Source organism: Lepidochelys kempii, chromosome 23, assembly GCF_965140265.1.
Source record: "Lepidochelys kempii isolate rLepKem1 chromosome 23, rLepKem1.hap2, whole genome shotgun sequence".
Lineage (NCBI taxonomy): Eukaryota > Metazoa > Chordata > Testudines > Cheloniidae > Lepidochelys > Lepidochelys kempii.
In genome coordinates, this window is record NC_133278.1 from 14,476,674 (window position 1) to 14,503,729 (window position 27,056).

Genomic DNA, 27,056 nt, shown 5'->3' on the forward strand with positions numbered 1-27,056 from the left:
TCACAGAAACACACCAATTTGCACAGAAGACATTTTTTGCGCACACGGCCTGTCAAAAGTTGGCACAGAAGAAACGTTTTGCGGACGCGGCCTGTCAAAAATTAGAGGGGACGTTGGCTGGGAGCTGTACCCACTGTGGGCAGGAGCGATGGAACCTCCCTAAAAGTGGGGGGCCCACCAGCACCTGAACCGTGCCCCACCCACATCCTCACGCCGCCCCTTCCCCCAAGACTCTGCCCCCACTCGCTCCTCTCCGCCCTCCCCTCTGTGCCGCTCGCCCTTATGGACTGTAAAAAACAGGAGGGCAAAGCCAGGGCCCCCCGGCTCCCCGGTTCCGCCGACCCTGATTGCGGGTAACGGGACAGGCGAGCCAAGGCCTGGCCCAAAACTAAAGGCCCGCCCCCCCTCACACAAGGGGGAGGACCCGCAAAGCGCGGACCAGCCCCACTTCATTCTGGGGGGCAGCAAATACACACACAAGAGAAATGACAAGGAACGGGAGTGGGGGTCCGAGGGTGAAAATGAGGGGTCCAGCCGGGGGGACACAGCGTAGAGAATCGCAGCCAAGGGGAAACTCGGCCTGGAGACGGGGGGCAGCAAGACGGGGGGCAGCGAGAGATTGAAAACAGATCACTGACCCCCCCCGTCCCCCAGCCTAGCGGGGCCGGGAACTGGGGGGCCACCCAGGCCGGAGAGGGGACCCCAGCAGGGCAGAGGAAACGGGGGCCCGGGGAGCTGTCGTGCCAGGCGCGGGCTGGGTCACTGAGGTCAGTGGTGCATGCTGGGAATGGTCATTTTTTGGGGGGGACCCCCAGACTGTAACTGTAGCTCTCACTCATAGCACCGTGCATGCTGGGAGCTGCAGGGCAGGGGGCCCGGGGCATGCTGGGAGCTGTAGTTCGGGTTGGCGCGATGCATGGTGGGAGATGCCCCGTTCTGGCCCTGGGGCATGCTGGGAGCTGTAGTCCGGGTTGGCGCGGTGTATGGCGGGAGATACCCTGTTCTGGCCCTGGGGCATGCTGGGAGCTGTAGTCCGGGTTGGCGCGAGGCAGGATGGGAGCTGTGACGCTTTGGCCCCATTGCATGCTGGGAGCTGTGGTCATTCTGGCCCCGGTGCAGGCTGGGAGTGCGCTGACCTACCCCCCATTGCAAGCTGGGAGCTGTGGTGCATGCTGGGAGCGGTAGTTCGGGTTGGCGCAAGGCACGCTGGGAGCGGTGGTGCTGCCCGGGCCCCGGGGCATGCCGGGAGCTGTAGTCCCCGGGCCCGACGCCTTGCGGCTGCGGGGCGGGTCTCAGGCTGTTCCGGGCTGGGGGATGAGGGGCCCCCCCGGCTGCAGCAGGAGCTCCAGGGTAGGTCCGGGGGGGCCGGGCAGCCCCAGCTCGCGGAGGAGACGGGCCCTGCGGGGGGGTCCGGGCACCTCCTGCCCCCCCACCCGAGGGGGCCCCGGGGGCGGCGGCTCTGCCTCGCTGGGGGAGCCCGGGGGGGGGACTCACCCCGCGGGTACCTGCTCTGGGGGAGGAGGGGTCGGGGAGGGGAGCGGGGAGGGTGTGGGAGGTCGGGGAGGGGTCGGAGGGGGAGGGGAGTGGGGGAGGTCGGGTCGGGGGGAGGGGAGCGGGGGGGGTCGGAGGGTAGGAGGGGGAGGGGAGCGGGGGTGGGTCGGGTCGGGGGGAGGGGGAGGGGAGCGGGGGGGGGTCGGGTCGGGGGGAGCGGAGGGGGGGTCGGGGGGTAGGAGGGGGAGGGGAGCGGGGGGGGTCGGGGAGGGGAGTGGGGGGGGTCGGGGAGGGGAGCGGAGGGGGGGGTCCGTCCCCCAGCCCGTGGCCTAGCCCCGCCGCCCCCCTCTCTCGCTCTCTCCTGCGCAGGCGGCCGCGCTCGGGGCCGCGCCGTGAGGCTCCCTCGCCCCGCGCAGCGCCTGGCCGGGGCGCGATGTCCGCGGGGCCGGGCGGGGGGCCCGGGGTCTACCACGAGCGCCAGCGCCGGGAGCTCTGCGCCGTGCACGCCCTGAACAACGTCCTGCAGCAGCGGCGCTTCACCCAGGAGGCGGCCGACGAGATCTGCAAGAGGTGGGGGCCCCCCCCGTCCCCCCATCTGCCCCGCCCGGCGCCCCCCGCCCGCCCCCTGCCCCGCACCCCCGCCCCTCCCCTGCCCCCCAGCGCCCCCTGCCCCCCATCTCCCCCTGCCCAGCGCCCCCTGCCCCCCATCTCCCTTCCCCTGTCCTCCCCGCCCCCCATCTCCACCTCCCCTGCCCCCCATCTCCCCCTGCCCGGCGCCCCCCGACCCCCATCTCCGCCTGCCCGGCGCCCCCCGCCCCCTATCTCCCCTCCCCTGTCCCACCCGACCCCCATCTCCACCTCCCCTGCCCCCCAACTCCCCCTGCCCGGCGCCCCCCATCTCCCCCTCCGCTGCCCCCCATCTCCTCCGCCTGGTGCCCCTTGCTCCTGCCCTCTCTGCCCCAGTTCCCCCTTCCAAGCCACCCAACTCCGCCGCCCGGCGCCCCACGTTCTCCCAGCTGCCCCTGGGTCACTGACGGGGACCTGTCTTCCCCCCAGCCTGGCGCCGGACGCCCGGCTGAATCCCCATCGCAGCGTCCTGGGCACAGGCAACTACGACGTCAACGTGATCATGGCGGCGCTGCAGAGTCTGGACTTCGCGGCCATCTGGTGGGACAAGCGCCGGTGAGAGGGGGCAGGTGGGGGGCAGATCCCCCCCCCCCGTCACATCGCAGAGGCCCCTGGTGCCATGTGTGACCCCGGCCTGGCTCCAGCTGGCTCTGAGAGTAGGGCGACCAGGCAGCAAGGGTGGAAAATCAGGACCGGGGGGGGGATGGATAGGTGCCTATATAAGACACAGCCTCCCCAAAAAAATCAGGACTGTCTCTCTAAAATTGGGCCATCTGGTCACCCTAGCTGAGAGGCCAACGTCGGCCCTGAAATACCCTGGGCCTGGAGGATGCTCCCTGCCACCCCGGGGCCTCCTTGTCCGTCTGCTTTCCCCTCCCCGCTGTGTGTCCACCATCGTGTCCCCCTCTGGCTGTTTCTCTGGAGCAACCCCTCCTTCGGTCTCGGTGTAACCCCTAATTCTGCCCCCCCGCCGGCAGGCCCCTGGAGCAGCTGGCGCTGAGCCGGGTCTACGGCTTCATCGTGAACGTGCCCTCCAACGTGTCCCTGGGCTTCGTGTCCCTGCCCGTGCGGCGTAAGCACTGGATCGCCGTGCGCCAGGTGGGAGGCACCTATTACAACCTGGACTCCAAGCTGAAGGCCCCCGCCTGTGTCGGCGGAGAGGGGGAGCTCAGGTGTGGGGGATGGGTTGGGGGTGGCAGGGGTGTGGGGGCGGGGAGGGGGAGCTCAGGGGTGGGTGACGGGCAGGAGGATCTGGGGGCAGGGAGGGGGAGCTCAGGGTGGGTGATGGGCAGGGGGTGGCGGAATCTGGGGGTGGAGAGCTCGGGTGGGTGACGGGTAGGGGGAGCTGGGGGTGGTGTGGGTGGAGTTCAGGGTTGGGTGACAGGCAGGGGGTGGGGGGAGCCGGGGGCAGGGAGGGGGAGCTCAGGGTAAATGACAGGTGGGAGGGGGTGTGAACAGTGTAACACTGTTGTGCAAAAAGCAAACCTCATTCTGGGCTGTAGCAGCAGGAGTGTGGCAAGCCAGAGACGAGGAGTGATTCTTCCGCTCTGCTCCGTGCTGAGACAGTCTCGGCTGGGGTATCGGGTCCAGTTCTGGGCGCCACGTTTCAGGAAAGAGGTTGACAAACTGGAGAAAGTCCAGAGGACAGCAAGAAAAAATGATGACAAGTCTAGAAAACATGAGCTCTGGGGAAAGATTGAAGACCCGGGGCTTGTTTAGTCTGGAGAAGAGAAGCCGGAGCGGGGACATGAGAACAGTTTGCAAGTACAGAAAAGGCAGTTACAAGGAGGAGAGAGAAGAATTGTTCTTCCGAACCTCTGGGGACAGGACAAGAAGCCGTGGGCTTAAATTGCAGCCAGGGGGGTTCAGGTTGGACATTAGGAAGAACTTCTGAGCTGTCAGGGTGGTGAAGCACCGGAATAAATTGCCCAGGGCGGTGATGGAATCTCCGTCACTGGGGATTTTTAAGAGCGGGCTGGACAAACCCCTGTCAGGGACGGTCTAGATAATACTTAGTCCTGCCGTGAGCGCAGGGGACTGGACTAGGACACCTCGCAAGGTCCCTTCCAGCCCTACGGTGCTATGTGGGGGGGAGAGGAGGGTGGTGCAGGCATGGGGGGGCAAGCGGGGGCAGGTCACGGAGAGCTGTGGGGGGGAAGGGGGCACGGGCAGAAGTGGCTGGAGTGCAGAGAGCAGAGCTAAGGTGCGGGGGGGAGGGCGTCGGGGTCTGGACGAGGGGACCGTGCAGGGCAGGAGCGCGGCGAGATGTGTAAGACGGGGTGCAAAGCAGGGGCTGCTCTGACCCCCGCCATCTCCTTGCCCCTCCCCCCAGGGCTTTCCTGCAGGATTTCCTGTCCCAGGGCCCCTGCGAAGTGCTGTTGGTCGTATCCCGGGCCGTGGAGGAATCCGGCGGCTGGTTGAACCCGGAGTGACGCTGCGGATACCAAAGATCCTGACTGTTCGTAGCAGCCTTGCCGGGGGGTGGGGAGCGGGGCAGGACCCACACGCTGAATCCAGCTTAGGCACAGCCCTCCCTGGCACTGGCATCAGATACGCCATCCCGCCTGCCCTGAGGAGTGCACTGGGGGGGGAGGGGGGCCCTTCACCCCATGGGCCCTGCAGCCGGAGGAGGCACCGTGGGGCCACAGGAGAAGCTGGCTTAGGGTGCTCGGCCCCATTTCCCTGGTGCCTGCTGGGCTCGGCTACAAGTGCTTGCAAAGTTTATGATAAAGGACACAACGCTGACGCTGCCTTGGTGTCATTGCCTGGGGTGGGGATGGTGCCGGGTTTCTTTGCGGGGGGAGGAAACTGAGGGCAGCGTGGGGGGTGGGAGCAAGGGATGTAGGGTTGGGGGGGGTCACTCAGCTGAGACTTTGAGATCCCTGGGTTCTATGCTGCTAAGGTGCAGACAGGCCCTTTCCGCTCCCCACACCTTTGGCACCTGCTTCCAGCCCCCCAGGGAAGGGTCCCAGCTCCCTGCCCCCCTCCCTTACTCAGTGAACCCCCGGTGAAGATGGTGCCTGTGTGGCAGGTTGGAGCCCCCTGGCGATTGTGCTTTCACCACTGGGGAGGTGTCTTTGTGGGGGTGGGGGGATTGGGGCTGGGCTCCGTCTGGGGCTGGGGCCTGTCGCTGGCCGGGGAAGTCCCTGGGGATGGGGGCGGGCGCCGGCCGCGGAGAGCTGCGCGTCTGTGCCAGGCACGTGGCGGTCTGTGCCCAGGACTCGTCTCTCACCCCTCCGCCCGTGCGGGGCTCTGGAGCAGGTGCTTGGGAACAGCTGGGAGCAGGAGCCGCTTTTGGGGTCAGCCCGGCCCTGTCTCCGAGGAGGGAGGTGGGGGGGGGCCCAGGCCCCCCGCACCTGGAGCAGCGTCACCAAGGCCCGGCAGCTGTCGGTGTCGCTCAGTGGCACCGTCCCAGCTGCCACTCAGCCCCCGGCTCCCTCCCCCTCCGCCGAGTGCCAAACGCACAGCTCGGGGCGGAGAGACGGACCCCGCTTAGCTGGCTGCCGGGGCTGCGGGACCCTCGCCGTGCCGCCCGGTGTGGGGCCGGGGCCTACGAGCCATGCTGTCCTCTCCGGCCGTCGTGCTACACCCGTACAGCCTGCCCGTCTACCCGCAGGTGCCCCAGTGCTATCCCGGCCTGGTTCAGGTACCCGCTTCCCATCTGTGTGTGTGCGTATCTGTGCCCCCCCGGCAGTGACCGGCCAGGCCCGGGAGCCGGGAGCCCCCCGGGGGAATTCGAAGGGGCGTCTGTAACACCGCGCGCCTGTCAGCACCGCGGGGAGATAACCCCTTGCTCCCTGGATTCCTCGTCTCCATTCGGGGGGCCTCCGTCTCCCGGGAGGTCAGATAGCGGAGACGGGTGGCCATGTATGGGAAGAGCTATTTGCAGCTCTGGGGGAAGGCTGGAGAGGCCGGGCCTAGTAAATTCAGCTTCTCCGGGTCTGAGAGGTCCCCCAAGGGCTGCAGGATTCACGCCTTCTGCCCTTACCCTTGGGGGTTTGACCTTCGAGCAGAGGGATGCTCGCCCACCTCTGCAGCGGGGCAGGAACCCTTGCTGGTCTGTGCTCCCCCTGGCCTGGTTAGCCCCGATGTAAGTCGTGCTTAAAGGTCCCCGCCCACGCCATCCCCTGCCTCTCTCGCTGGAACCCCGCTGTGCCTTGGGGCTGCACGGAGGGGACTGGATGAAAGGGGCACAGCTCCATCTCCCAACAAAGGAAGGGGCCAGAAACCCACAGCTCGGGGGGATAACCAGCTCCCAGGGGAAACTTCCCCCAGCAGCTCCCTCGGGTCGGGGTTTGCCCCCAAAGCAAGAGGAAGCAGGGGCGCCGTCCTTTCTGCTTCCAGCCTGTCACGCTCTGGCTGATCGCATTCGCCATATCAGTGGGCAGCCCGTGCTAAACTTGTGCTCTCCGCACAATCATGTAGCAGGGAGTTCCACAGGTCAAGCCGGAGGGGCATTTTTCTCAGGTCCGGTCTGAGTCTGCTGCTGTGGTGTTTGGCCAACTTGGCCACTGGATGTGGCTTTCCAAGATGGGGCAGGTAGCGGCACCCCCAATCCCTGACCCCTTGCTGCACCTGTCCCCCCCCCCCCCCACGGGCACCTCTCCCGAGACCCATTGCCGATCCCCTCCCTTCGGAGCCTGTCCCACGTGGGAGGGGGCTGTTGTCAAGTGTGACATGAAGGGGGGACCCAGCCCCTAGGGAATGGGGGGAGCTGGGGACATTGTGTTTATGCAGCACTGCCCCCACTCCCGGGTTAGAGACACCCCAGGGGCAGGGGTGATGGGGGTTTGTGGCATCCCTGTCCCTCCCCCCCATCTCTCCCACTCCTCCAGGGGACCGGAATGCAGAGGGGCAGGGCCCATGGGCCTTTGTCTCCCCCCCACATCTCCCCCTCGGCCCCCCTCCCCACCAGGCCTTGAGTGATTGGGGAAGATGTTGCTATTTATATCCAGCCAGATGCCTTGATAGCGGCTTCTAAAAGCAGCTGTTGGGGCTGGGGGGGCAGACGTGGATGGGAGGGACTTATCTATGTATGAGAGGCTGGGCCCCACATGGGGGGTGAGGTTGGCAGATTAAGCCAGTGCTTAGGACCTGGAGCAGCAAGATCCCCCCCCCCCTTCACGTTTTATTCTAAGAACCTGCCTGTTTTAGGATTGTGGGTTTTTTTGGGGGAGGGGGCAAATATTCTTAGGGAGGTGGTAGAATCTCCTTCCTTAGAGGTTTTTAAGGTCAGGCTTGACAAAGCCCTGGCTGGGATGATTTAACTGGGAATTGGTCCTGCTTTGAGCAGGGGGTTGGACTAGATGACCTTCTGGGGTCCCTTCCAACCCTGATATTCTATGATTCTATGATTCTTGCTAAGGGCCCTCACTGGGCCAGCGCCGGCTCTGATTTTATCCCCCCTGCTCCCAGCATTCGGAGTGACCCGTCTGCAATAACCCGCCCCCCAGCTGCAGCTGTTCCCCCCGCTCCGTCAGAGCTCTGCCTCAGGCCCCAGCCGCTTCTCGGGGACCCTCTGCTGCCCCACAAGGAGGACCCCCGGGGGCTGTCGTCTCCACAAAACTGTCCCGCGTCCGCTCGCCCCGTCCGCTTGACTGCGGTTGGCTTGGGACGCATCACTGCGGCCGAAAGCCGTGGGGAAGGAGCCACGGGCCCTGCCTCGAGAGCGGGAATGGGGGAAAGCCTGGAGGGTTTAAGAGAAACGTGCCGGAGCCGTATAAACCAGGGGTGGCCAAACTTGCTGCCCTCCGAGCGGCCCACGGCAACCTTCAGAGGCTTCAAAATCACGCCTGCCGGAGCTCGGGGCTTCTGCCCGGTGGTGGGGCTCAGGGCTTCTGCCCTACAGGGAAGGGGGGCCCAGGGCTCTGCCCCATGGGAGGCGCCTGCCAGGGCTGAAACCCCCAGGCCCCTCTCCCCGCAGGGCAGAAACCCCAAGTCCCCCCTCCAGTCTGGTAGGCGGAGAATGGGCAGGGGCGTGGGGGTGCGGGGGCTCTATGGGTCACACTTGAACTGTTAAAGAGCCACACGTGGCTTGCGAGCCACGGTTTGGCCACCCCCGATTTAAACCCTCAGCTCGGCCGTTACGCCGGCTACGGTTTTGGCTCACCAGACGTTTTCCTGCCGCTTTATTATACAGTCATCCCCCCCCCCCCAAAAGGGTGTTTGGGGTGGGGGGAACCGACCCCATCTGGAGCCCAGGGGACCCCAAGTCTTAGCGCGACTGCCGGAGAAGTCAAGTCCGGGCATTTCGGCCTTTGGCAGGCCCCGCGCGTCAGCCCAGGGCCCAGTCGCCAAGTCGGCGAATGATGCTCCGAATCGTGGCCGGGGCCTGGTGGCTCAGCAGGTGCCATGGCGCGAAGGCAGCGGGGGGCCGGTCCCCGCGGGGGCCGAACGGTGCTGGGGGCTGAAGCCCCTTTACCCTGCCGGACGGGGACCTCAGGGCCAGGGCTGTTCCCATCTAGTGCGAGTGGCTATTACAAAGGAAACAACCTCCCCAGTCCCCACCCCGGTTAGCCCAGCGGGGCACAGGCCAGGCACGGACCGGGCTGAACCCGGGAGAGGTTCAGATCCCAAAGGGGTGGTTGGGGGGAGGCAGGTGTGTCCATGGGGAGGGAGAGAGGGTATGTGGGGGGAGGTCAGTGTGTGTATGTGGGGGGGGGTGTGGAAGTATTCTTGTGTAAGGAGAAGGAGGGAGATGGGGATGGAGGGGGGTGGAGGGAGGGGTGAGTGGGGAGATGGAGGGGTGTGCAGGTGGGAGGGGGTGGAGAGGGATGGATGGAGGGAGCAGTGGGGGGAGGGGTGTGCAGGTGGGAGGGGTGCGGAGGGAGCTGGAGGGAGGGGTGGGGATGGATGGAGGGAGGGGTGAGTGGGGAGATGGAGGGGTGTGCAGGTGGGAGGGGTGGGGATGGATGGAGGGAGGGGTGAGTGGGGAGATGGAGGGGTGTGCAGGTGGGAGGGGGCGGAGAGGGATGGATGGAGGGAGCAGTGGGGAGATGGAGGGGTGTGCAGGTGGGAGGGGGCGGAGAGGGATGGATGGAGGGAGCAGTGGGGGGAGGGAGGGGTGGGGATAGATGGAGGGAGGGGTGAGTGGGGAGATGGAGGGGTGTGCAGGTGGGAGGGGGCGGAGAGGGATGGATGGAGGGAGCAGTGGGGAGATGGAGGGGTGTGCAGGTGGGAGGGGGCGGAGAGGGATGGATGGAGGGAGCAGTGGGGGGAGGGAGGGGTGCGGAGGGAGCTGGAGGGAGGGGTGGGGATAGATGGAGGGATGGGTGAGTGGGGAGATGGAGGGGTGTGCAGGTGGGAGGGGGCGGAGAGGGATGGATGGAGGGAGCAGTGGGGGGAGGGAGGGGTGTGCAGGTGGGAGGGGGCGGAGAGGGATGGGTGGAGGGAGCAGTGGGGAGATGGAGGGGTGTGCAGGTGGGAGGGGGCGGAGAGGGATGGGTGGAGGGAGCAGTGGGGAGATGGAGGGGTGTGCAGGTGGGAGGGGGCGGAGAGGGATGGATGGAGGGAGCAGTGGGGGGAGGGAGGGGTGGGGATAGATGGAGGGAGGGGTGAGTGGGGAGATGGAGGGGTGTGCAGGTGGGAGGGGGCGGAGAGGGATGGATGGAGGGAGCAGTGGGGAGATGGAGGGGTGTGCAGGTGGGAGGGGGCGGAGAGGGATGGATGGAGGGAGCAGTGGGGGGAGGGAGGGGTGCGGAGGGAGATGGAGGGACCCCTCACTTCCCGCCCAGTCCCCGGGGAGCAGGGTGCTGCGTTCACCCCCGCGCTTGGGGTGGGGGGCCAGGGGGCAGCGAGTAGGGCGGGGGCTGGGGCAGGGACACTGACTCCCCAGGTCAGTGAGGGGCCCCTGGGGGGGCAGGTTCTCCCTGGGAGGGGGTACTGAGGGGGGGTGTCCCGGGGGGCCCGGCAGATCCTGCAGCTGTCGGGCTGCTCCCTGGAGGGTTAGAAAATCCTCAAACAGCTGAAAAAGGCCATAGCCCAAATAGGGTCTGGGGGGCGGGGGGAGGGTCGATAAGGGGCAGCCAATGGGACGCCCCCCCCACAGCCCCTCCCGCTTCCCATTGGCTGCTGCTAGGAGGGGAGGGGTCTGCATCCCACTGGCCTTATAGCCCCTGGGCTGGGGGACAAAGGCTACATCCCCCCAGCATCCCCCAGCCGGGCCGGGCGGCCCCAGGCAGCTGCTGGGATGGGGCTGGTGCTCAGTGTAGGTGGGTCGAGTGAGGCGGGCGGGGAGCCAGGACTCCTGGGTTCTCTCCTGGCTCTGGGAGGGGAGTGGGGGCTGGTGGTTAGAACAGAGGGGGACGGGGAGCCAGGACTCCTGGGTTCTTTCCTGGCTCTGGGAGGGGCGTGGGGGCTGTTGGGTTAGAGCGGTGGGGGCGGGGCAGGGCTGGGAGCCAGGACTCCTGGGTTCTTTCCTGGCTCTGGGAGGGGAGTGGGGGCTGTTGGGTTAGAGCAGGGGCTGGGAGCCAGGACACCTGGGTTCTCTCCTGGCTCTGGGAGGGGAGTGGGGGCTGTTGGGTTAGAGCGGGGGCGGGGCAGGGCTGGGAGCCAGGACTCCTGGGTTCTTTCCTGGCTCTGGGAGGGGAGTGGGGGCTGGTGGTTAGAGCAGAGGGGGGCCAGGAGCCAGGACTCCTGGGTTCTTTCCTGGCTCTGGGAGGGGAGTGGGGGCTGGTGGGTTAGAGTGGGGGGGATAGGAGACAGGACTCCTGGGTTCTCTCCCCAGATCTGGGGGTGGGGGGAGGTCTAGTGATTAGAGCGGGGGTGGGGAACCAGGACTCCTGGGTTCTATTCTCAGCTCTGCCGTCGTCGATGTCCGATTGTTACTCCGGCCAGGGGGCCCCTTTCTCCCCAGTGCCAAGTGGGGACTGGGGAGGGACTGGCCCCCTGCTCCGGGTCTCACTTCTCCTCTTCTTTCCCCCGGCAGGGTAGCCAGGATGCAGCTGCCCCCGCCGACCCCATGACTCAGACGTACCCCGCCCCGTACCCCCCGGCCCCGGCCCGGCTGGCCCCGCCGTTCCGCCCGCCCGGCGCCCTGCAGGACTACCCGCCGCAGCCCCCCGCCGAGCACGGCCTGTGTCTCTACCCGGCTGGCCAGCCCCCCCCGGAGCACGCCGCCCCGCCGGAGCCCCTGGGGCCAGCCCTGCCTCCTCCCCCCGCGGTGAGTGCCCGGCCCCCTTCGCCCTCCCACCCCCTCCTTCTGCTGAGTGTCTCAGGCCCCACCCCCAGGTATCCGGGTCCCCTTCCCTGTGCCCACCTTCCCGCTCCCCCCAGAAACCCCTCCCCCGTGTCAAGTGGGCAGAGATGTTGGCATGGGGCAGTGGTAGCTGGAGGTGGCCTAAAGGCTCTGCCCCCCAGGGGGTGGGTCGGGGCATGGTTGGGGCTCACAGTGCTGTGGCTATTCTCTGCCCCCCAGGGCCCATAGGGGGAGGATCGGGGGGGGCACTATGCTGTGTCTGTTCTCTGCCCCCCAGTGTCACCCATCGGAGGCGTATTGGGGGCATGGCTGGAGGGCACCGGTGTCGACTCCGTAGCGGCAGAGGGGCTGGGCTTGCCCTGGCCCATGTGGGGCTGGGATCTGGGGCCACGGGGGATGGGAGGAATATGGCCTTGGGTCCATTTCCAGCCCCCCCCTCTGGTACTGGTGCCTCCGCTCGGCCCACGCCAGCCTAGGGAAGGGGTTAATCTCCCCAGCCTGGGGTGATGGGGGCCCAGGGGTGTTTGGATCTTAACCCCCCACCCCCCCTCCTTGCCTGGACCCTCAGCTGCCCAGATCTGTGCGTTTGTGGGGGGAAAGGGGGGGCACGGGTAACCCACACCCCGAGACCCCTTGGAGATAAAATGCGTTTACGCCACAGCCTTGGCTGACAGCCAGGTGCCCTCAGCCCCAGAGGCCCGAGGTTCGGTGTTACACGTGCCCCCCCGCCTCACCCAGTGCTGGGGGTTACGGTGACACCCCCCCCCCGGTCCTCCGGTCTCGGGGCAGCTGGGCGTCCTCTGGCCTGGGCTCCGGAGCTCTCTGCCCATATTGGGTCATGGAGTCGCCTGCCCTGCCCGGATCGGATTTCCCCCCCTCCCCCCCCCACTGCCGGCAGCTGTTTATCTCCACATGGAACAAATGGTGCATTCCTGGCCCCCCCCCGACCCCCCCACGCCCAGCCACAAATAGCTCCGGGAAGGACGCGGTGTCCTCAGAACCCCAGTGGGAAACAGGGGCCATGCCCCCCCTTCCCTCGGGAACCCCAATGAGACACTTCCCTGCCCTAGGGAGCCCCCCTCACTCCCCCCGAGAGTCTGCCCCCCTCTCGTCATCTGGGCTGCTCATCAATCCGGATCGTGCCCCTGCTGCTTGGGGTCCCCAGACAGACAGCACGGACATGGGGGTGGGGGAGAAGGTGGGTGGCTGCATGGATTGCCCTTGGACACCCCCTAATCCTGGGGCTGCTGGTTCAGGGCTGGAGCCCTGAGGTGGGTGCTGAGAACCAGTGCCCCCCTTCCCTCACCCCCTTTACCCCGGGGCTTTTGCACTGATTGGGGATCTCTGGTGCCCTCCCACCTACCCCCTACACCCAGAATGGGGTGGCACAGAGCCCTCCACTCCCCCCTACTCAGCCCCCCCCCCCGCAGATTTCAGATGCCTTTGTGCCATAGAAACAGTCCCCCACACCCCCACCCCGCTCTGCTCAGCAGCAACCGACCCTGCGGCCCCCCCCCCCACCAAACCAGGGGTGCAGCCCCTTTGCCAGATGAGAGCCTTCCAGCCCTGGGGTGAGAGCGACGCCGAGGGACCAGGGACGGTAAATGACGCAGCAGCGCGGTACCGATCACGGGACCCCGGGAAGGGGCTGGGGGGCAGGAGAGCTGCGTACCGTAGAGGGGGGTTGGACAGCTCCCCCAGGCTGGTGTGTGTGGAGTGGGATTCCAGGAGGTCCGGGCTGAGTCTGGAAGGAGCTTGGGGGCAGCAGATTGTGAAGGGACCTTTGTAGTTGTGGGGGGGGAGGGGTCCCCCAGAGTCCTGGGTTTGTTGGAAGCTGTCGCTCGGGCACTCTCTGTTTGCAGCACCTTGTGGAGCCAGCAAGGGGGGGCCGTGCCCCCCCCAAAGGCAGACGCTTTTCCCCCCTTGCCAGGCTGAGCTGGTCGCTTTAGACCCGTGACATCAGTATTGCAGCCCCCCCCACCCCCCGGTGCCCCCCAAAATCGTGAGATGAGCAAAACAGCCAACAGCGGGTTCTGTGCACTCGGCCTCAGGTCCCGTTTCCCACCTTTTCTCCTCAGCCAGGTGGGCGAGAAGCATCCAGGTTTCTGAGGGGTTTTTATATGGTCAATGCTTGTTGAGATCGGCTCATAATCACATGACTCTGAGACCTGGGGATTTAAGAGAATGGCCAAATAGCGGGAGAGTTTGCAACAATGTGCTCGAATCCTCTACGGACTCCTGACAGACTGGGTCTCGGGGATTCAGCGCCGACGTGGGGGGTGACTGGGCAGGGCGTGTCTACACTTTCAACTTCAGCCGGCCAAGGTTCCTGCCTCCCTCCTGGGAGCCTCCCTGCTGCTGGGAGTGGCTCTTTTCCCTCCTCTTCCTCCTCCCCGCCGAGCATGGAGCCTGGCCGGGGAGTGCAGGCAGTTATGGGGGCCGCGCGGACCCTCCACCTGCCCATGGTGCAGGGCAGCTGAGAGCAACCCCTGACCGGTGCCCGCGGCCCCCCCGCCCGGCCCAGTACAGGTGGAGTTGGAGGGTCCATGCCGGCACCCTACAGCTCCCAGCCTGGCTCCTATCATCGCGGCCCCCTGCCCCCCACGGCCGGAGCCAGGTCAGGGAGAGCTGCGCGGGCAGCTGTGGGGAGTCTGGGTCCCTCCAGCTGCCCTAGGCAGGAGTCCCGGGCTTTGGGGACACAGGCAGGGGGCTGCTTTCTCCCCAACCCCACTCCGGCTTGGCTGGGGGCAGGGCCCCTGGGGCGGGGGTCAGGCGGGCCCAGGCCCTTGGGGGAAAGGGGAGGGGTTTGGGGGGGCTTCAGGGTGCCCCCCCCTTTTGGCCCTTGCGTGGGACCAAGGCTGTAGCGTGCACCATGATGTGACTGCTTAAGCTCTGCAGCCGAGCGTTTGCCTCCTGCCCGCCGGGAAATGGGTCCTCGAGGCCTGGCTTGCAATCAGAAAGATCTTTGCCCGTCGAGTGGCACCTGGAACCCCCCCCCCCCCGTGAGACGCTGCGGCTACGCCCAGATAAAAGCAGGGCCCGGCTCTCATGGGGGGGGTGTTGGGACCTTTATCCACCTGGAAAGGCTGCAAAATTCACCCCGCCTCCGAGCCACGCCCGCCAACCTTCCCAGCCCGGCGAGGCGGCGAACGCTCGCGTGGGATAAGATCCCCGGGGCGCCCGTGCGAGGCCTGGCGGGGGGCGGCGGCTTGTTCCTTCTCCGAGGGCCTCTCCTTCTGCGGCCGCCGGCGGATCTGACTCCTAGCGATGTGGCGAATGACTCTGTCTCTTCCCCCCCTCTCCGGCTAGGGTCCCCCCGGGGTGTTGGCAGCGGTTCTGGCAGATCTCCCGGCAAAAGCAGGTTTTTGTTCCAGGCATCTTGGAATTCGTCACGTTTCTCGGGCCTCGTAGCATTAATCCGTGATCCGCCTCGATCATCCCTACTCACCCCCGGCGCCGCACCTGCCTGCCTCAGTTTCTCTCTGCACCCCTCACCCCCCCCCCCATCCCCCCTCCCGGCTGGATACCGTCCCTGGGCTTCGGTGGGGGCGATCTCGGTTGAACTTGTCTTTAAGAGTGGAGCGACTCCAGGGCTAGGTGACTGGTGCGTGCAGAGCTGGGGGAGGGAAAGGGAGGGCTGGTGGGCAGGGGGGGGGGCATAGCTAGAGAGAGGGAAGCTGCCTGGGTCAACCCCCTTGCCCAGGGCAGAGCATCGGGTTTGGCTGCAGGGCATCTGACCGCTCATGTGGCGAGGGAAAGGGACGCTTCAAACACTCGTGCGCACACACAGGCCGGCATGAGCATATTACACCCACGGGGGGTGTAAGCACATTGCACACCCCTGCACGGATGCTGTACACACCCACGTGGTACGCGGACGCACCGACACTTCACATACAGTCAGGCCGTGCATGCACGCCCCTACTCCCATGCGTGTGAGCTGAGGGTGCACACCCACGCTTCACTCCCATGCACGGGGGTGTTCGCACTGCAGATACCCCTGCTGCATGAGCATTGCACCCCCCAGACCTGCACATGCCCACTGTGTGCACACGTGTTCACCCCCACGCACCCTGCAGTGCACACGTCCCCCCCACGCCCTCTCACCATGCGCATGCCCACATTTGCACGCAGCCCCATGCCTGGGCTGGTACATGGGCATGTGCGCATCCCCCCCCATGTGCACGCACACCCTCATGTGCACGCACACCCATGCACGCCCACGTGCACACACATCCCCCCCCCGCCCGCGTGAACGCAGGGAGAAGGTTAAAGACAAGTTCAACCCCGTCTCTCCAGCCGGGTTAATCGGTTTCACGCCTTCTGACCTGGCGGCTGTGCTCCGGGCGGTGGGCGACACCCTCCCGGCGGGCGGACGGACCCCGGATGCGGCATCTTGGCCCGTGCATTGGAGGATGTCTGAGATCTGAGGCCTTGGGCTGAGCTGAGCCGTCTGCATGGACAGAGGAGAGAGCGTCCGTCCCTGGGGGCGGGATTCCTTCAGCTCCTAGCGCAGTGAAAAAGCCGGTCCCGGCCCCCTCTCCCCCACTAAACCCCCCTGCTTCTCTTCACTAACTGCCTTGCTTGTGCCGGCGTGTGTGATCCGGGTACTAACCCAACAGCCCGGGACCTCTGGGTGTGTTCATGCCTGCTCCCCGACGGCGGGGATCCGAGCTCAGCATCTTGCGCCCAGCAACGGGGCACACCTGGCTCTCAGCGTGGGCCCATGGAGGCTGGGAGCCAGAGGCCCTGAATCTCCCTGGATCCCCTCTCGCCCTCGCCCCGGCTTGTACGCTGACGGGGCCGGAGACCCCCTGCTCCTGGGCCTGGGAATCAGGAGCCAGAGCTGCCGTCTCGGTCCCGGCCGGCGTCGATGCCGGGGGCCCAGGGGCCCGTCTCCCCCGGCTGGGGCAGTTCTTCAGGTCCTTGGATCCTGGTTCACACGCCACGCTGCAGGGGATGGAGGGCGTGGGGACGGCACTTGCAGCTCCCCCAGCAGGTTTCAGTGGCTCAGAACCGACTATCTGAAGGAACATGGGCGTGAAATACTGAACCTGCAGTGAAATGGTCAAGGCTGTTCCCTCCGCAGCTCCCCAGTGCAGAGGTGCTGCAGGACAAGGGTGGTCAGGGTGGGAGGGGAAAGGGGAATATCAGTGGGGAGAGGTGTAAAAGGGACTCCTGGGGTCCTAGGGTAGATAGCAGGAGATCCTGATGTGGTGGCAAAGGGAGGGAGCGGTCACAAAAATGAAATGCCTGTAAACTGCATGGAAACTTTTTAAAATCCCCCTGATAGAGGCTCCAACTATATGAATCCCCCAAATTTAAAGAAAAAGGTAAGAGGACCCCTCCCCCCAAAACAAACAAACTCTGTGGCCATAGCTAAATAACTGAGGTGTGATTAGACACGAGAGGATGTCTTTCAAAAACCAGAAGTCAAATTCTACTGAGGAAAATAGAAGCATCAACTCTGGCAAGTCAACCGTAAAGGTAAAATTAGGGAGGCCAAAAAGAATTTGAAGAGCGGCTAACAAGACACAAAACTAGCAGCAAAAAAAATTTTTAAAGTACATCAGCAGCAGGAAGCCTGACAAATAATCAGTGGGGCCACTGGCCGATCAAGGTGCTAAGGCAGCCCTCAAGGACGACAAGGCCGTTGTGGAGAAGCTAAATGAATTCTTTGCATCGGTCTTCACTGCGGAGGATGGGAGGGAGATTCCTACACCTGAGCCATGCTTTTTAGGTGACAGATCTGAGGAACGATCCCAGATTGAGGTGTCGGTAGAGGAGGTTCTGGAACAATTTGATACATTAAACAGCAATAAGTCACCAGGGCCAGATGGGATTCACCCAAGAGTTCAGAAGGAACTCAAATGTGAAATCACAGAACTGATAACTGCGGCAGGTAACCGATCGCTTAAATCAGCCTCTGGACCAGGTGCCTGGCGGAGGACTGATGTATCTCTGATTTTTAAAAAAGACACCAGAGGCGATTCTGGCAATTACAGGCCGTTAAGCCTGACGTCAGTAGCAAGCTCTAGTAAAGAACAGAATGATCAGACACACAGATGAACATAATTTGTTGGGGAAGAGTCAACGCGTCTTTTGTCAAGAGAAATATAATCCCAACTCCACATCCAAAACGAGGGGATCTAAATTAGCTGCTGCCACTCAAGAAAGAGATCTTGGAGTCATTGGGGAGAGTTCTCTGAAAACACCCACTCCGTGTGCAGCAGCGTCAAAAAGGTGAACAACGTTAGAAACCACATGGAGATGGATAGATAAGAAGACAGAAAAGATCATAATGCCACCATATAAAGCCATGGTCCGCCCACACCTTGAATAATGCGTGTAGTTCTGGTCGCCTGATCTCGAAAAAGATATATTAGAATGGGAAAAAGTACAGAGAAGGGCCACAAAAATGACAAAGGGTATGGAACAGCTTCCAAACGAGGAGAGACTAAAAAGCCTGGGCCTGTTCAATATAGAAAAGAGACGTTTAAGGAGGGGATACGATAGAGATCTATAAAATCACAAAGGGCATGGAGAAAGGAAGAAGGGAAGTGTTATAACTTCACTTCACATAACACAAGAACCAAGGGTCACTCAGTGTGATTAATAAGCAGCAGGTTTAAAATAAACCCAAGGAAATATTTCTTCACACAGCGCACAGTCAACCTGTGGAACTCCTCGCCAGGGGATGTTGTGAAGCTCAAAAGTAGAACTGGGTTAAACAAAAGGAGATAAATTCATGAGGGATAGATCCATCAATGGCTATGAGCCAAGATGGTCAGGGACGCAACCCCCATGCTCTGGGTATCCCTAAACCGCTGTTTGCCAGAAGCTGGGAACGGGCGACAGGGGATGGATCACTTGATGATTCCCTGTTCTGTTCATTCCCTCTGGGGCACCTGGCACTGGCCACTGTCGATAGACGGGACACTGGGCTAGATGGACCTTTGGTCTGACCCAGTCTGGCCGTTCTGATGGGATCCCATTGTGGGGGTTAACGGGGAATTCCAGGGGAGGGGGGATATCAGGGAATCCTGGGGTGTGTGTGCATGTGTAATGGGATCCTGGGGCTCCAGTGGGGGTTAGCCGGGGATCCCAGCGTCTCTTTGCCCCAGCTCTGTCCGGTTTATCTCTTGGGGTTCCCTCCAGCCAGCTGAGGAGAGTCCCGCAGCCGCTCTCAGCCCAGATGGCCAGGAGGCGGAGAGCGAAGACGGCAAATCCCAGCCCAAGCGGCTGCATGTCTCCAACATCCCCTTCCGCTTCCGTGACCCCGACCTGCGGCAGATGTTTGGGGTGAGTTCCACGTGGGGGTGTAGAGCTCATGGTCCAGGGGTTGAGAGATAGGGTGTGTGTGTGAGCAAGCCCCGTGGTGATGAGGGGACAAGGTACCACCTATGGCCCAGATGGCCTCGGGGGGGGGGGGGGGTTGTGTAGCACCCATGGTGTGTGTGTGTGTGTGTGTGTGACACCCAGGGCCCTTCTAGGGCCCCACAGTTGGTCAGGGCCCCACTGGGTTCTGGAGGGGTCGGTCACTGATTCCTGTCTTGTCCTCTCCGCCCGCCCGCCCCCCTTTTCAAGCAATTTGGGAAGATCCTAGACGTGGAAATCATCTTCAATGAACGTGGTTCTAAGGTGCGGAGGTGCCGGTGTGGGCGGGGGGCGGGAGGGGGAGGTCCCAGCAGGGGCTGGTGGTGGCGGGGGACATTCCTGGCCTTGCTGAAAGCGGGGGGGGGGCAGCCGCTGGATTGTCCGGAAGCAGAGCCCACCCAGTGGGCAGCGCCCGCCCGCCGTGGCTCGGGGGCACGGTTGGGTTTCTGCAGCCAAGGCTTTGCCCCCGGCTGGCCGCGACGCTGACCCCCGTGCGGGAGGGCCCAGAAGGGACGTGGGGCAGGGAGGAACGTGGCGTGTGTGTGTCACTGGGCGGAGGAGGAGCTGTGTGGGGTGGGAACCCCTCGAGCCCGAGGGGGACAAAAGAGGGGGACGTGGCAGGGTTTAAAAGCCCCCAGCGGGGCCTGGCCAGGGCAGCCCCATGACCCCTTGGGTCCCCCCCCCGTAACCCCCCCCTCTCCCCAGCCAGCCGCGGGCTAATCCTTCCCCGGCCTCTCCCCGCCCTGCAGGGTTTCGGCTTTGTGACCTTCGACAGCAGCCAGGACGCCGACCAGGCGCGAGAGAAGCTGAACAGCACCGTTGTGGAGGGCAGGAAAATTGAGGTCAGTGCCCCGTGGCGCGTTGGGGGGGGGGAACCCAGGTGGTTTCACTCGGGGGGGGCAGCTTTGCTCTGTGCCCGGCTGGTGTGGGGGGGGGTGTGGGGAGCTGGCACAGGGAGTTTGCAGTACGGGCGGGACCCCCTGCGCGCAGGGCAGGGGTGGGGTCCGGTGTCTTGGCTCTGAGCCCCGGGGCGGTGTGTGTGTGGGGGGCAGGCTGTGCCGTGACCCCAGACTCGCTCACCTCTCCCTCCCTCCCCCCGGCAGGTGAACAACGCCACGGCCCGTGTGGTCACCAAGAAGCCTCCGGCAGCGCCTGCGGTGAACGGTACAAGGGGGCGGGGGCGGGAGGTGAGGTGTGGCTCCCCCTCCCCCCCCCGGCAGGGCCCCCCCCCGCCCCCCAGCCTGGCTCAGCCACGCTGCAGGCCCCTCCTGCTGCTGGCCCCCGTCCGACGGCGGCCCCTGTCTCTGACGTGCCCCAGGCAGGGTCTGTGGGGAGAGGCCGGTGCCCTGGGCCGACCTGGGGTGTGTGTGGGGGGGGAGGAGGGGCAGGGAGGGAAGGGGGGCTGGGGCCCCTCCGTCCGCGCTGATGCTCCCCCTTCTCTCTGTCTCCCTCTGCGGCTAGGTTGGAAGATCAACCCCTTGGTTGGCGCTGTCTATGCCCCCGACCTCTACACAGGTGGGACTTCTCCTTTCTCCCTCCTGCCCTTGTGTCTCCCCAGCCTGCCCCCCCCCCGGCCGGCATCTCCATCCTCCTGGCCCGTCCTGCCCCACGAGGATTTTCTCTGTTCCTGCCCCCACTACGTCCCCTGTCACCTGCTTCGCCATGATGCCCCCCATCACGGGCGGCGGGTGAACCCCCCCTTTCAGGGAGGCTAGCCCCTCCCCTTTCAGCCTGAGGCCCTGCCCCTACATCCCCCCCCCGGCCGGAGCCCTGAGCCCCCTCCACCCCCCACCATGGCCGGTGGCTGGCCCGAGCCCCCACCAGTTTTGGGGGAGGGGGGGAGCAAGGGCTGCAGCTCAGGGCAGAGCGTGGGTGGGGCCCCCCACCCCTCCCCTGGCCGATTATACCCACTGCCCGTGCCTGCCCCTCCCTATCCCTTTCCCATCCCCCAGTCGCCCCCTATATCCCCCCCGCCCCCACTCACACCCTGTGGTGCTGACCATCTGCTCTGTCCCCAGTGGCCACCATCCCCTACCCGATGGTGGCCCCGGCGGCGCTGGCCTATCGTGGGGGCCTGCGGGGCCGTGGCCGAGCCATTTACAGCCCTATCCGGGCAGCTCCCGCCCCGTCGCCCGTCCCTGCCTACGGGAGGTGAGCCAGCGGGGCCGTGGGGGGTGCCGGCGGGAATGGATGTTTGGGGGGGGCGTGGGGGTTGATCCTGGTGGTCGGGAGGGCGGAGGGGGCATAGGAATAAAATTTTGGAGGGGAACTTTCTGTGCCCCCCGCGGCCGGAGGAGCTGGAGCTGGGGCGGGGACGTAGGGGGAGTGTAGTCAGTGCTGGTGGGGGGCTTACGGCCGGAGCTGACGCATCTCCTTTCCCCAGTGTGGTGTACCCGGATGGGCTTTACGGCACCGACGTCTATGTAAGTCCCTGGTGCGCTGGTGGGCGTGTTGTGTGTGTGTGTGTGTGTGGGGGGGGGTTATACCCGGACTGTACCAGTGCGGGGCACGTCTCCCCCCTCCGTCCCCCCAGGTCCCCTGTCTCTCTGGGCTGCTGCGGGATCATCCCGGGCTCCTGAATCCCTGCCCCACACTCCAGGGAGGGGTGTGTGTGTGTGTGTGTGGGGGGTTATACCCAGACTGTACCAGTGCGGGGCACGTCTTCCCCCCTCCTCCCCCCAGGTCCCCTGTCTCTCTGGGCTGCTGCGGGGTCATCCCGGGCTCCTGAACCCCTGCCCCACACTCCGGGGAGGGGTGTGTGTGTGTGTGTGTGGGGGGCTCAGATTGTGCCAGCGTATGGGGCTGGGGTTTGGGAATCCGTCTGTCTCAACCTCAGAGGGAGGAAAAGGGGAGGGGTTACAGCCTGAGACTGGACCCCCCCCCCCGCACATACCCCCTTAGTGCCCCTTTCCTCCCTGGGGTGCGCACGGAGACTCCTGCTCCCCGGGAATGAGCTGGCGGACGGAGCCCTGGTCCTTCGTTGTGGAACAGGAGCGATTAGGGAAGCTGCCCCCCGCCCCCGCCATGCTCTGCCCTTGGAGGCTGTCACGGGTGGGGGTGCGGGACCCAGGGGCTCAGGACCCAGGGCTCACCCCCCTTCCCGGCTGTTTCAGGGCTATGCAGCGTACCGGGTGGCACAACCCCCCGGGGCGGCCGCAGCCGCAGCGGCGTACACCGACGGGTAAGTGTCGGGGCGAGGGGAGTACCAGCCAAGGGCGCCGTAGAAGCGGGGGCCCCCCCGCCCCCCCGAGGCCAGCGCGCCCCCTCCCGGTCCCCAGTCTCTTCTGGCGCCCGCAGCAGCCCCTGGTGGGCGAAAGGTGTAACTGCAGCGCCTCCCCCGGGAGAATCAATTGTTCTGCAGGGGGAGAAAGTAATCGGGAGGGGACATGAATGCTGCCCTTATGTTCCTTTTTTTAAAAGTGCGGGGCCCATTTTTCGGAGTGGGAGGGGCAGATTCCCCGCCGGTTCAGGCACTGGTGCGACCAGCTCCTCCTCGCGTAGCTGGCTGTGTGGGCGTGGGCACCCGCGCGTGCTCACTCCCGAACACCGGCCTCTGCTCGGTTCCCCCAGGTACGGCCGGGTCTACACCGCGGCGGATCCTTACCACCATGCCGTCGCTCCAGCCTACGGCGTCGGAGCCATGGTGAGCAGCAGCCGGCGGGACTCCCCGGCCCGCGTCGGGACTGCCCCCCAGCCCCGTTCCTCTCCCTGTCTCACCCCACGTCAGGCTGGCACGTTCCGGCCCCCTCCCTGCCTCACGGGTGGCCCTGCTCCTCCCTGGCAGAGGGTCTCCCTGAACACGGCCCCCAGCCGACAGACTGGTCCTACCCAGGAAGGGGGCTCTGCTCACGGGCTGAGGCGGTTGCCTGGACAGATCCGCTCATGCCCTTAAGCCCAGCCTGGCAGCCTCCCCCACCCTGTCCAGAACACCAGTCCCATCTGGGAGACCGCTCCCCCCAGACCCTGCCAGGCAGCCTGCCCCCAGACACGCACTCCGCCCTGCCTGTGCGCCCTCCCTCTCTCACCCCACCCATGCCCGCTTTGTGCCCCCTTATGCCCCACCCCACCGAACAGCTGATGCTAATGGACCCTTCTCTGCCCCGGCAGGCCAGCCTGTACCGCGGAGGGTACAACCGCTTCACGCCGTACTGAGGAACCAGGGGCTGCGAAGGCCGGCGGCCGTGACGGGAAGGGGCCTGGGCAGTGGGCTCTGAGATCTCGGTGTGGATAGGGACGGGCCGGGGGGGGCACTTTACATCAAGTCCCCTGCTCCCAACACAGAGTGTCCCGGACGGGTCGGGACACCCAGTCCAGCCCTAGCACCCCAGACCCGTTACGCAGAATCCCCCTGTGGAACTCCACCTGGCCCCAGCATCTGTCAGATCCTGCCTGGCCCCGGTCCCCTGGCCATAGAGACAATGGGGTTGGTACATGCAGAGAGGGGAACACCGCTGCCCACCAGGGAGTGGAGATGAGGGTGAATTTGGCCAGTGTTTAATATCTGACGCCTGCATCACACCCGGGGGCGTAAGGGGGTTACCGAGTGGGGCTCGGTCTTTTTGATCAGTGGTCCTCAACCCTCCCTGCTGACCGTACCCCGTTCAGGCGTCCAATTTGTCTTCCCTACCCCCGTGTTTCACCCCTCTTAAAAACGACGTCAACCTGCTGAATGTGCTCGCCCCAGGGTTTACACTCAGCTGCTGCTCTGGTCAATATTTCCAACCCCTCTGGGGTTTTTAGAGCATGTTGGGGCAAGGAGGGACATACTCTCTGAGACTTTTAGCCCTGGCTTGCACACGTGAGTAAATGTCTAATACAGTGTGAATCCCCGCGATACGTTACCGTAGAATACAGTCTAGAGAGCAGCATAAGCCAGGCCTCGTCTGTATGAAATGTTAACGACTTGGCTGGTGCTTTTTATGTCACCTGCTGTAAAACTGGACAACTAGCTAGCTGAGTGGACGTACCCCCCAGAAGACCTCAGCATCCCTCCCCCCCCCGGTTGAGAACCACTGCCGTAGAGGCTGGTGAAAAAAGAAAAGCCAGGGAAATTCTAAACCTGGGGCTCAGAGGCTCCTGGACTTTAAGGTCAGAAGGGACCATGGTGATCGTCTAGTCTGACCTCCTGCACAACGCAGGCCACAGAATCTCACCCACCCACTCCTGTAACAAACCCCTGACCTGTGTCAGAGCTACTGAAGTCCTCAAATCGTGGTTTAAAGACTTCAAGGTGCAGAGAATCCTCCAGCAAGTGACCCCATGCCCCACACTGCAGAGGAAGGCGAAAAAACCCCAGGGCCTCTGCCCATCTGCCCTGGAGGAAAATTCCTTCCCCACCCCAAATATGACGATCAGCTAAACCCTGAGCATAGGGGCAAGACTCACCAGGAAGGAATTCTCTGTAGTAACTCAGATCCCACCCCAACTAACATCCCATCACAGGCCATCAGGGCCCAGGATCGTGGCCAGAGGCCTCAGCTAAGCAGGGAAGATGGGACTGAATCTCCAGCATCTGGCCCCTGGGACCTGATGTTGACTGAATTCCTTTTCCAGCTAGTGCCCAGCTCTCCCCGCTGTTCACCCCCTACCCCGTCTCTCTCCATTTCTCTGCAGCCTTCTCCCCACCCGCATTGCTCCTGTCTCCCGCATGCATCCTGCGCTCTTTCGGCTCCGCACTGGTGCTGTGGGGGTGTGTGTGTGTGTGTGTCTTTTGTGCTCAGCAAAGAACTAGGTAGGGGGGCCTGTCTGATGTGGTGTCCCTGGCTGGGGGTCGCATTGACAGCAGGTTGAGTGCTGAGGTGTTTGAACCGTGGCGGATTTCAGGGTCTTCTCCCAGCTTCGCGCCCCAGCTCAGTCTCTCAGGGAAAGCTCGTGACTGCCAAAGTCTTTCTCCTTTCCCCGTTTTCTCGTGTTGTAATAAAGCTCTGATCTCAGTTCTTCTCTCTGTCCTTTCACACTCTGTCTCTCTCGAGCTGTGTTTCTGTCTCTCGCCTCTCCCTGCTCTGTCCCTTCCTCCCGCGGCTGGTTCCTGGCGGGAGTCCCGGCCCCTCGGCACTGGGCATTACAGCGAGGTCAACCCCCTAGCGGCTTCACCCAGGCCTGTCTTGGTGTCTGCAGGCGGGCGCAGCCCCCACTGCCCTGTGCCACCTGGGAGCAGGACCCAGCTCGTGGCAGGATGGGGCGGGTGAGATGTCGGGTCCCCCCCCACAAGCTGTCCCAGTCGTATGGAGCAGGAAAGCCACACGGTCAACCGGGATAGACCTGTCCTCAGTGTAGGGCTCCTGGCTGCATCGCTCCCCGTCAGTGCCCCATCCCGGCTGGGTTTGCCCCCCAGCCCCATGGCCCTCAGGTGCCCGCCACCGTGAGGTTGCCTCTGTGGGCCCAGAGGCTCAGACCCTGGGGAAGTGAGAGCATGGAGGGCTTTACTCCCTGCTGCCCCCGTGGGGTCACTGACAGCAGTCCCGTCCCCCCACCCTGCATTCAGGGTGTGGCCTTTCTCATCCTGCTCCCCCAGCACTTCCTGCTTTGTGGGTTGTTTCACAGTGGGCCAGGCCTGCTGGGGGGGCTGTATGTGTGTGTGTGTGACAAACCCTAGGGCAAAGGCAAGCGGGGGGCAATGCAGGGACCCCTCTGTCTGCGCCGACGTGGCTCGGGATCTTTCTCCCCTTTGCTCGCCCGGCTGCTTACGCTAGCTCTCCCTCGCTTTAGCTCCAGCCCGCTCGCCCCCCCCTTGCTCGCCTGCGATGGTGCGTGTCTTTCGCTCGCCCAGCGGCAGGCGTTCGCTCCTTCGCTGACTGAGCCCTGCTCTCTCCGGGCGTCTCCTCCCAGCGCTGGCCATGCACTCACCCTCCGGCACGCGCCTCTCCGCTCCAGTCCCTCTCCCATGCCTGCTCGCCCGCACGCTTGCCCCGACGCACCCTTTTTGCTCGTCCAGCCCGTCTCCTGCTCTCTGTGCCCTCACCCATCCCTGCCTTTGCTCACCCTGCCGGTCTGGCTCGTTTCTGGCCACACAGCGCTGCCTACACCGGCATTTAAATCAGCCTGTTAGATCACTCGGGGTGATGTAGCCCGGCCTTGGTCTTGCTTGCTCTCCCCTTCGCTTGCCAGGCTGCTCAGATGCGCTCACTCGTTTGCTCGTCCTGCCACGTTCTCTCTCTTGCCCCTGCTCCACTTTTACTGACCTCTGGCCTCACCTCTTTCGCTCACGCCTTTGCCGGCCTGGCGTTTCGCTCTCTGTCTTCGGTGCTGCTGTTTGCTTGCCCGGCAGCCCGTTCTCGTTCGCTCTCGCATGCTGGCCCCTTTGCTCACCCAGCGATGCACTCACTTGCTCGCCTCTGCTTGCTGCGCTCTCTTCCCCTGCTTGCTGCTCGCTCTCCTCCGCTTGCTCTTTACTTGCCTCGCCGTTGGCTGACTCTTTCTCTGTCTCTGCTCCGGTTTGCTCCCCCCGCTGCTCTGTCTTTCTCTCTTGCTCTACTGTTGCGCCCTATCTTGCTGGCCCCTTTGCTTACCTGCCCCCTGCATGCTCGCTCGCTCGGTTTCTCCTGTTGTGCTCTTCCTCTTTTGCTTGCTTGCTCTTGCTCGGCCCTTTTGCTCGTCCCGCCTTGCTGTGCTCGCTTTCTCTCTCTCTGTCTCGCTCCTGGCTCCCTTTGAAAGTGGGAGGGTTGTTCCCCCGGCTTCTTCACAAAAACATAAGCGCAGAATTCACGTCCCCCGCGGACTTTCCTTTCCCTGCCCCGTAGAATAATCCATTCTGCCGGGGAGGCGCTGCAGGGACACCTTTCGCTCACCAGGGGCTGGAGCAGCAGCTGCGGCGAGGGAGGGGGCACGTTGGCCTTGTCGCGCCTCCCCGGCAGAATCGATTATTCTACGGGGCGGGGAAAAGAAAATCTGCGGGGGACATGAATTCTGTGCTGCTGTTTCTTTTTTCTCTCCTCGCCAGGCCCCCTGTCTTTCGCTTGCTTGCGCCTCTTTGCAGTCTGTCTTGCTCGCTTCGTCTCACCCCTTTTGCCCAGCGGACAGAGTCAGGGCCCATTTTCAGGAGCTGCGCAAAGCCGACGGCGGGAGAGAGCTCTTAATTAATCTGCCCCCGATGAGCGGTGGTAGCTGGGTCAGTGGGAGAAGCTTGGGGAGGTCCACACCGGCGCTTGGGTCGGTGTAACTTACGGCATTCGGGGTGTGGGTGTGTGGCTTTTCCGCATCCCTGAGCGACTTGTTACACCCACCTAAGCTGGAGTGTAGACAGCCGCACTGGGTTCCCCCAGCTGGCTGCTCAGGGGCGTTCTGGGTAAGGGCTGCTATTTGGGGAGAGGGGGGCTGGTCCAGGGGTGTGGTATTAGTATTTAGGGACTGGGGCTGCTTATTTCAC

At 64.3% G+C, this 27,056-nt stretch overlaps 3 protein-coding genes across 6 annotated transcripts in view; 2 read left to right on the forward strand and 1 right to left on the reverse strand.

Annotated features, from left to right (window-relative positions):
- NOSIP (nitric oxide synthase interacting protein) overlaps positions 1 to 27,056 on the reverse strand; it is a 357,930-nt gene that overhangs the window by 155,296 nt on the left and 175,578 nt on the right. The window lies entirely within an intron of this gene.
- On the forward strand, positions 1,239 to 4,863 carry JOSD2 (Josephin domain containing 2). Its single transcript, XM_073321281.1, has 5 exons — positions 1,239 to 1,350; positions 1,861 to 2,061; positions 2,548 to 2,673; positions 3,096 to 3,290; positions 4,451 to 4,863. Exons 2-5 carry the CDS (start codon positions 1,925 to 1,927, stop codon positions 4,548 to 4,550), a joined length of 558 nt encoding a protein of 185 aa, XP_073177382.1. The 5' UTR covers positions 1,239 to 1,350; positions 1,861 to 1,924; the 3' UTR covers positions 4,551 to 4,863.
- LOC140901977 (RNA binding protein fox-1 homolog 3-like) lies at positions 5,320 to 26,544 on the forward strand. Of its 4 annotated transcripts, none has more exons than XM_073321497.1 (12): positions 5,320 to 5,764; positions 11,045 to 11,278; positions 18,473 to 18,616; positions 18,902 to 18,955; positions 19,441 to 19,533; positions 19,795 to 19,855; positions 20,153 to 20,206; positions 20,710 to 20,842; positions 21,075 to 21,114; positions 21,805 to 21,872; positions 22,262 to 22,334; positions 22,799 to 26,544. In XM_073321497.1, exons 1-12 carry the CDS (start codon positions 5,678 to 5,680, stop codon positions 22,841 to 22,843), a joined length of 1,086 nt encoding a protein of 361 aa, XP_073177598.1. In that variant the 5' UTR covers positions 5,320 to 5,677; the 3' UTR covers positions 22,844 to 26,544. The 4 variants fall into 4 exon arrangements, with proteins under 4 accessions (XP_073177598.1, XP_073177595.1, XP_073177596.1 ...); XM_073321494.1 differs by lacking the exon at positions 5,320 to 5,764 and adding an exon at positions 10,150 to 10,328; XM_073321495.1 differs by lacking the exons at positions 5,320 to 5,764; positions 21,805 to 21,872 and adding an exon at positions 10,150 to 10,328.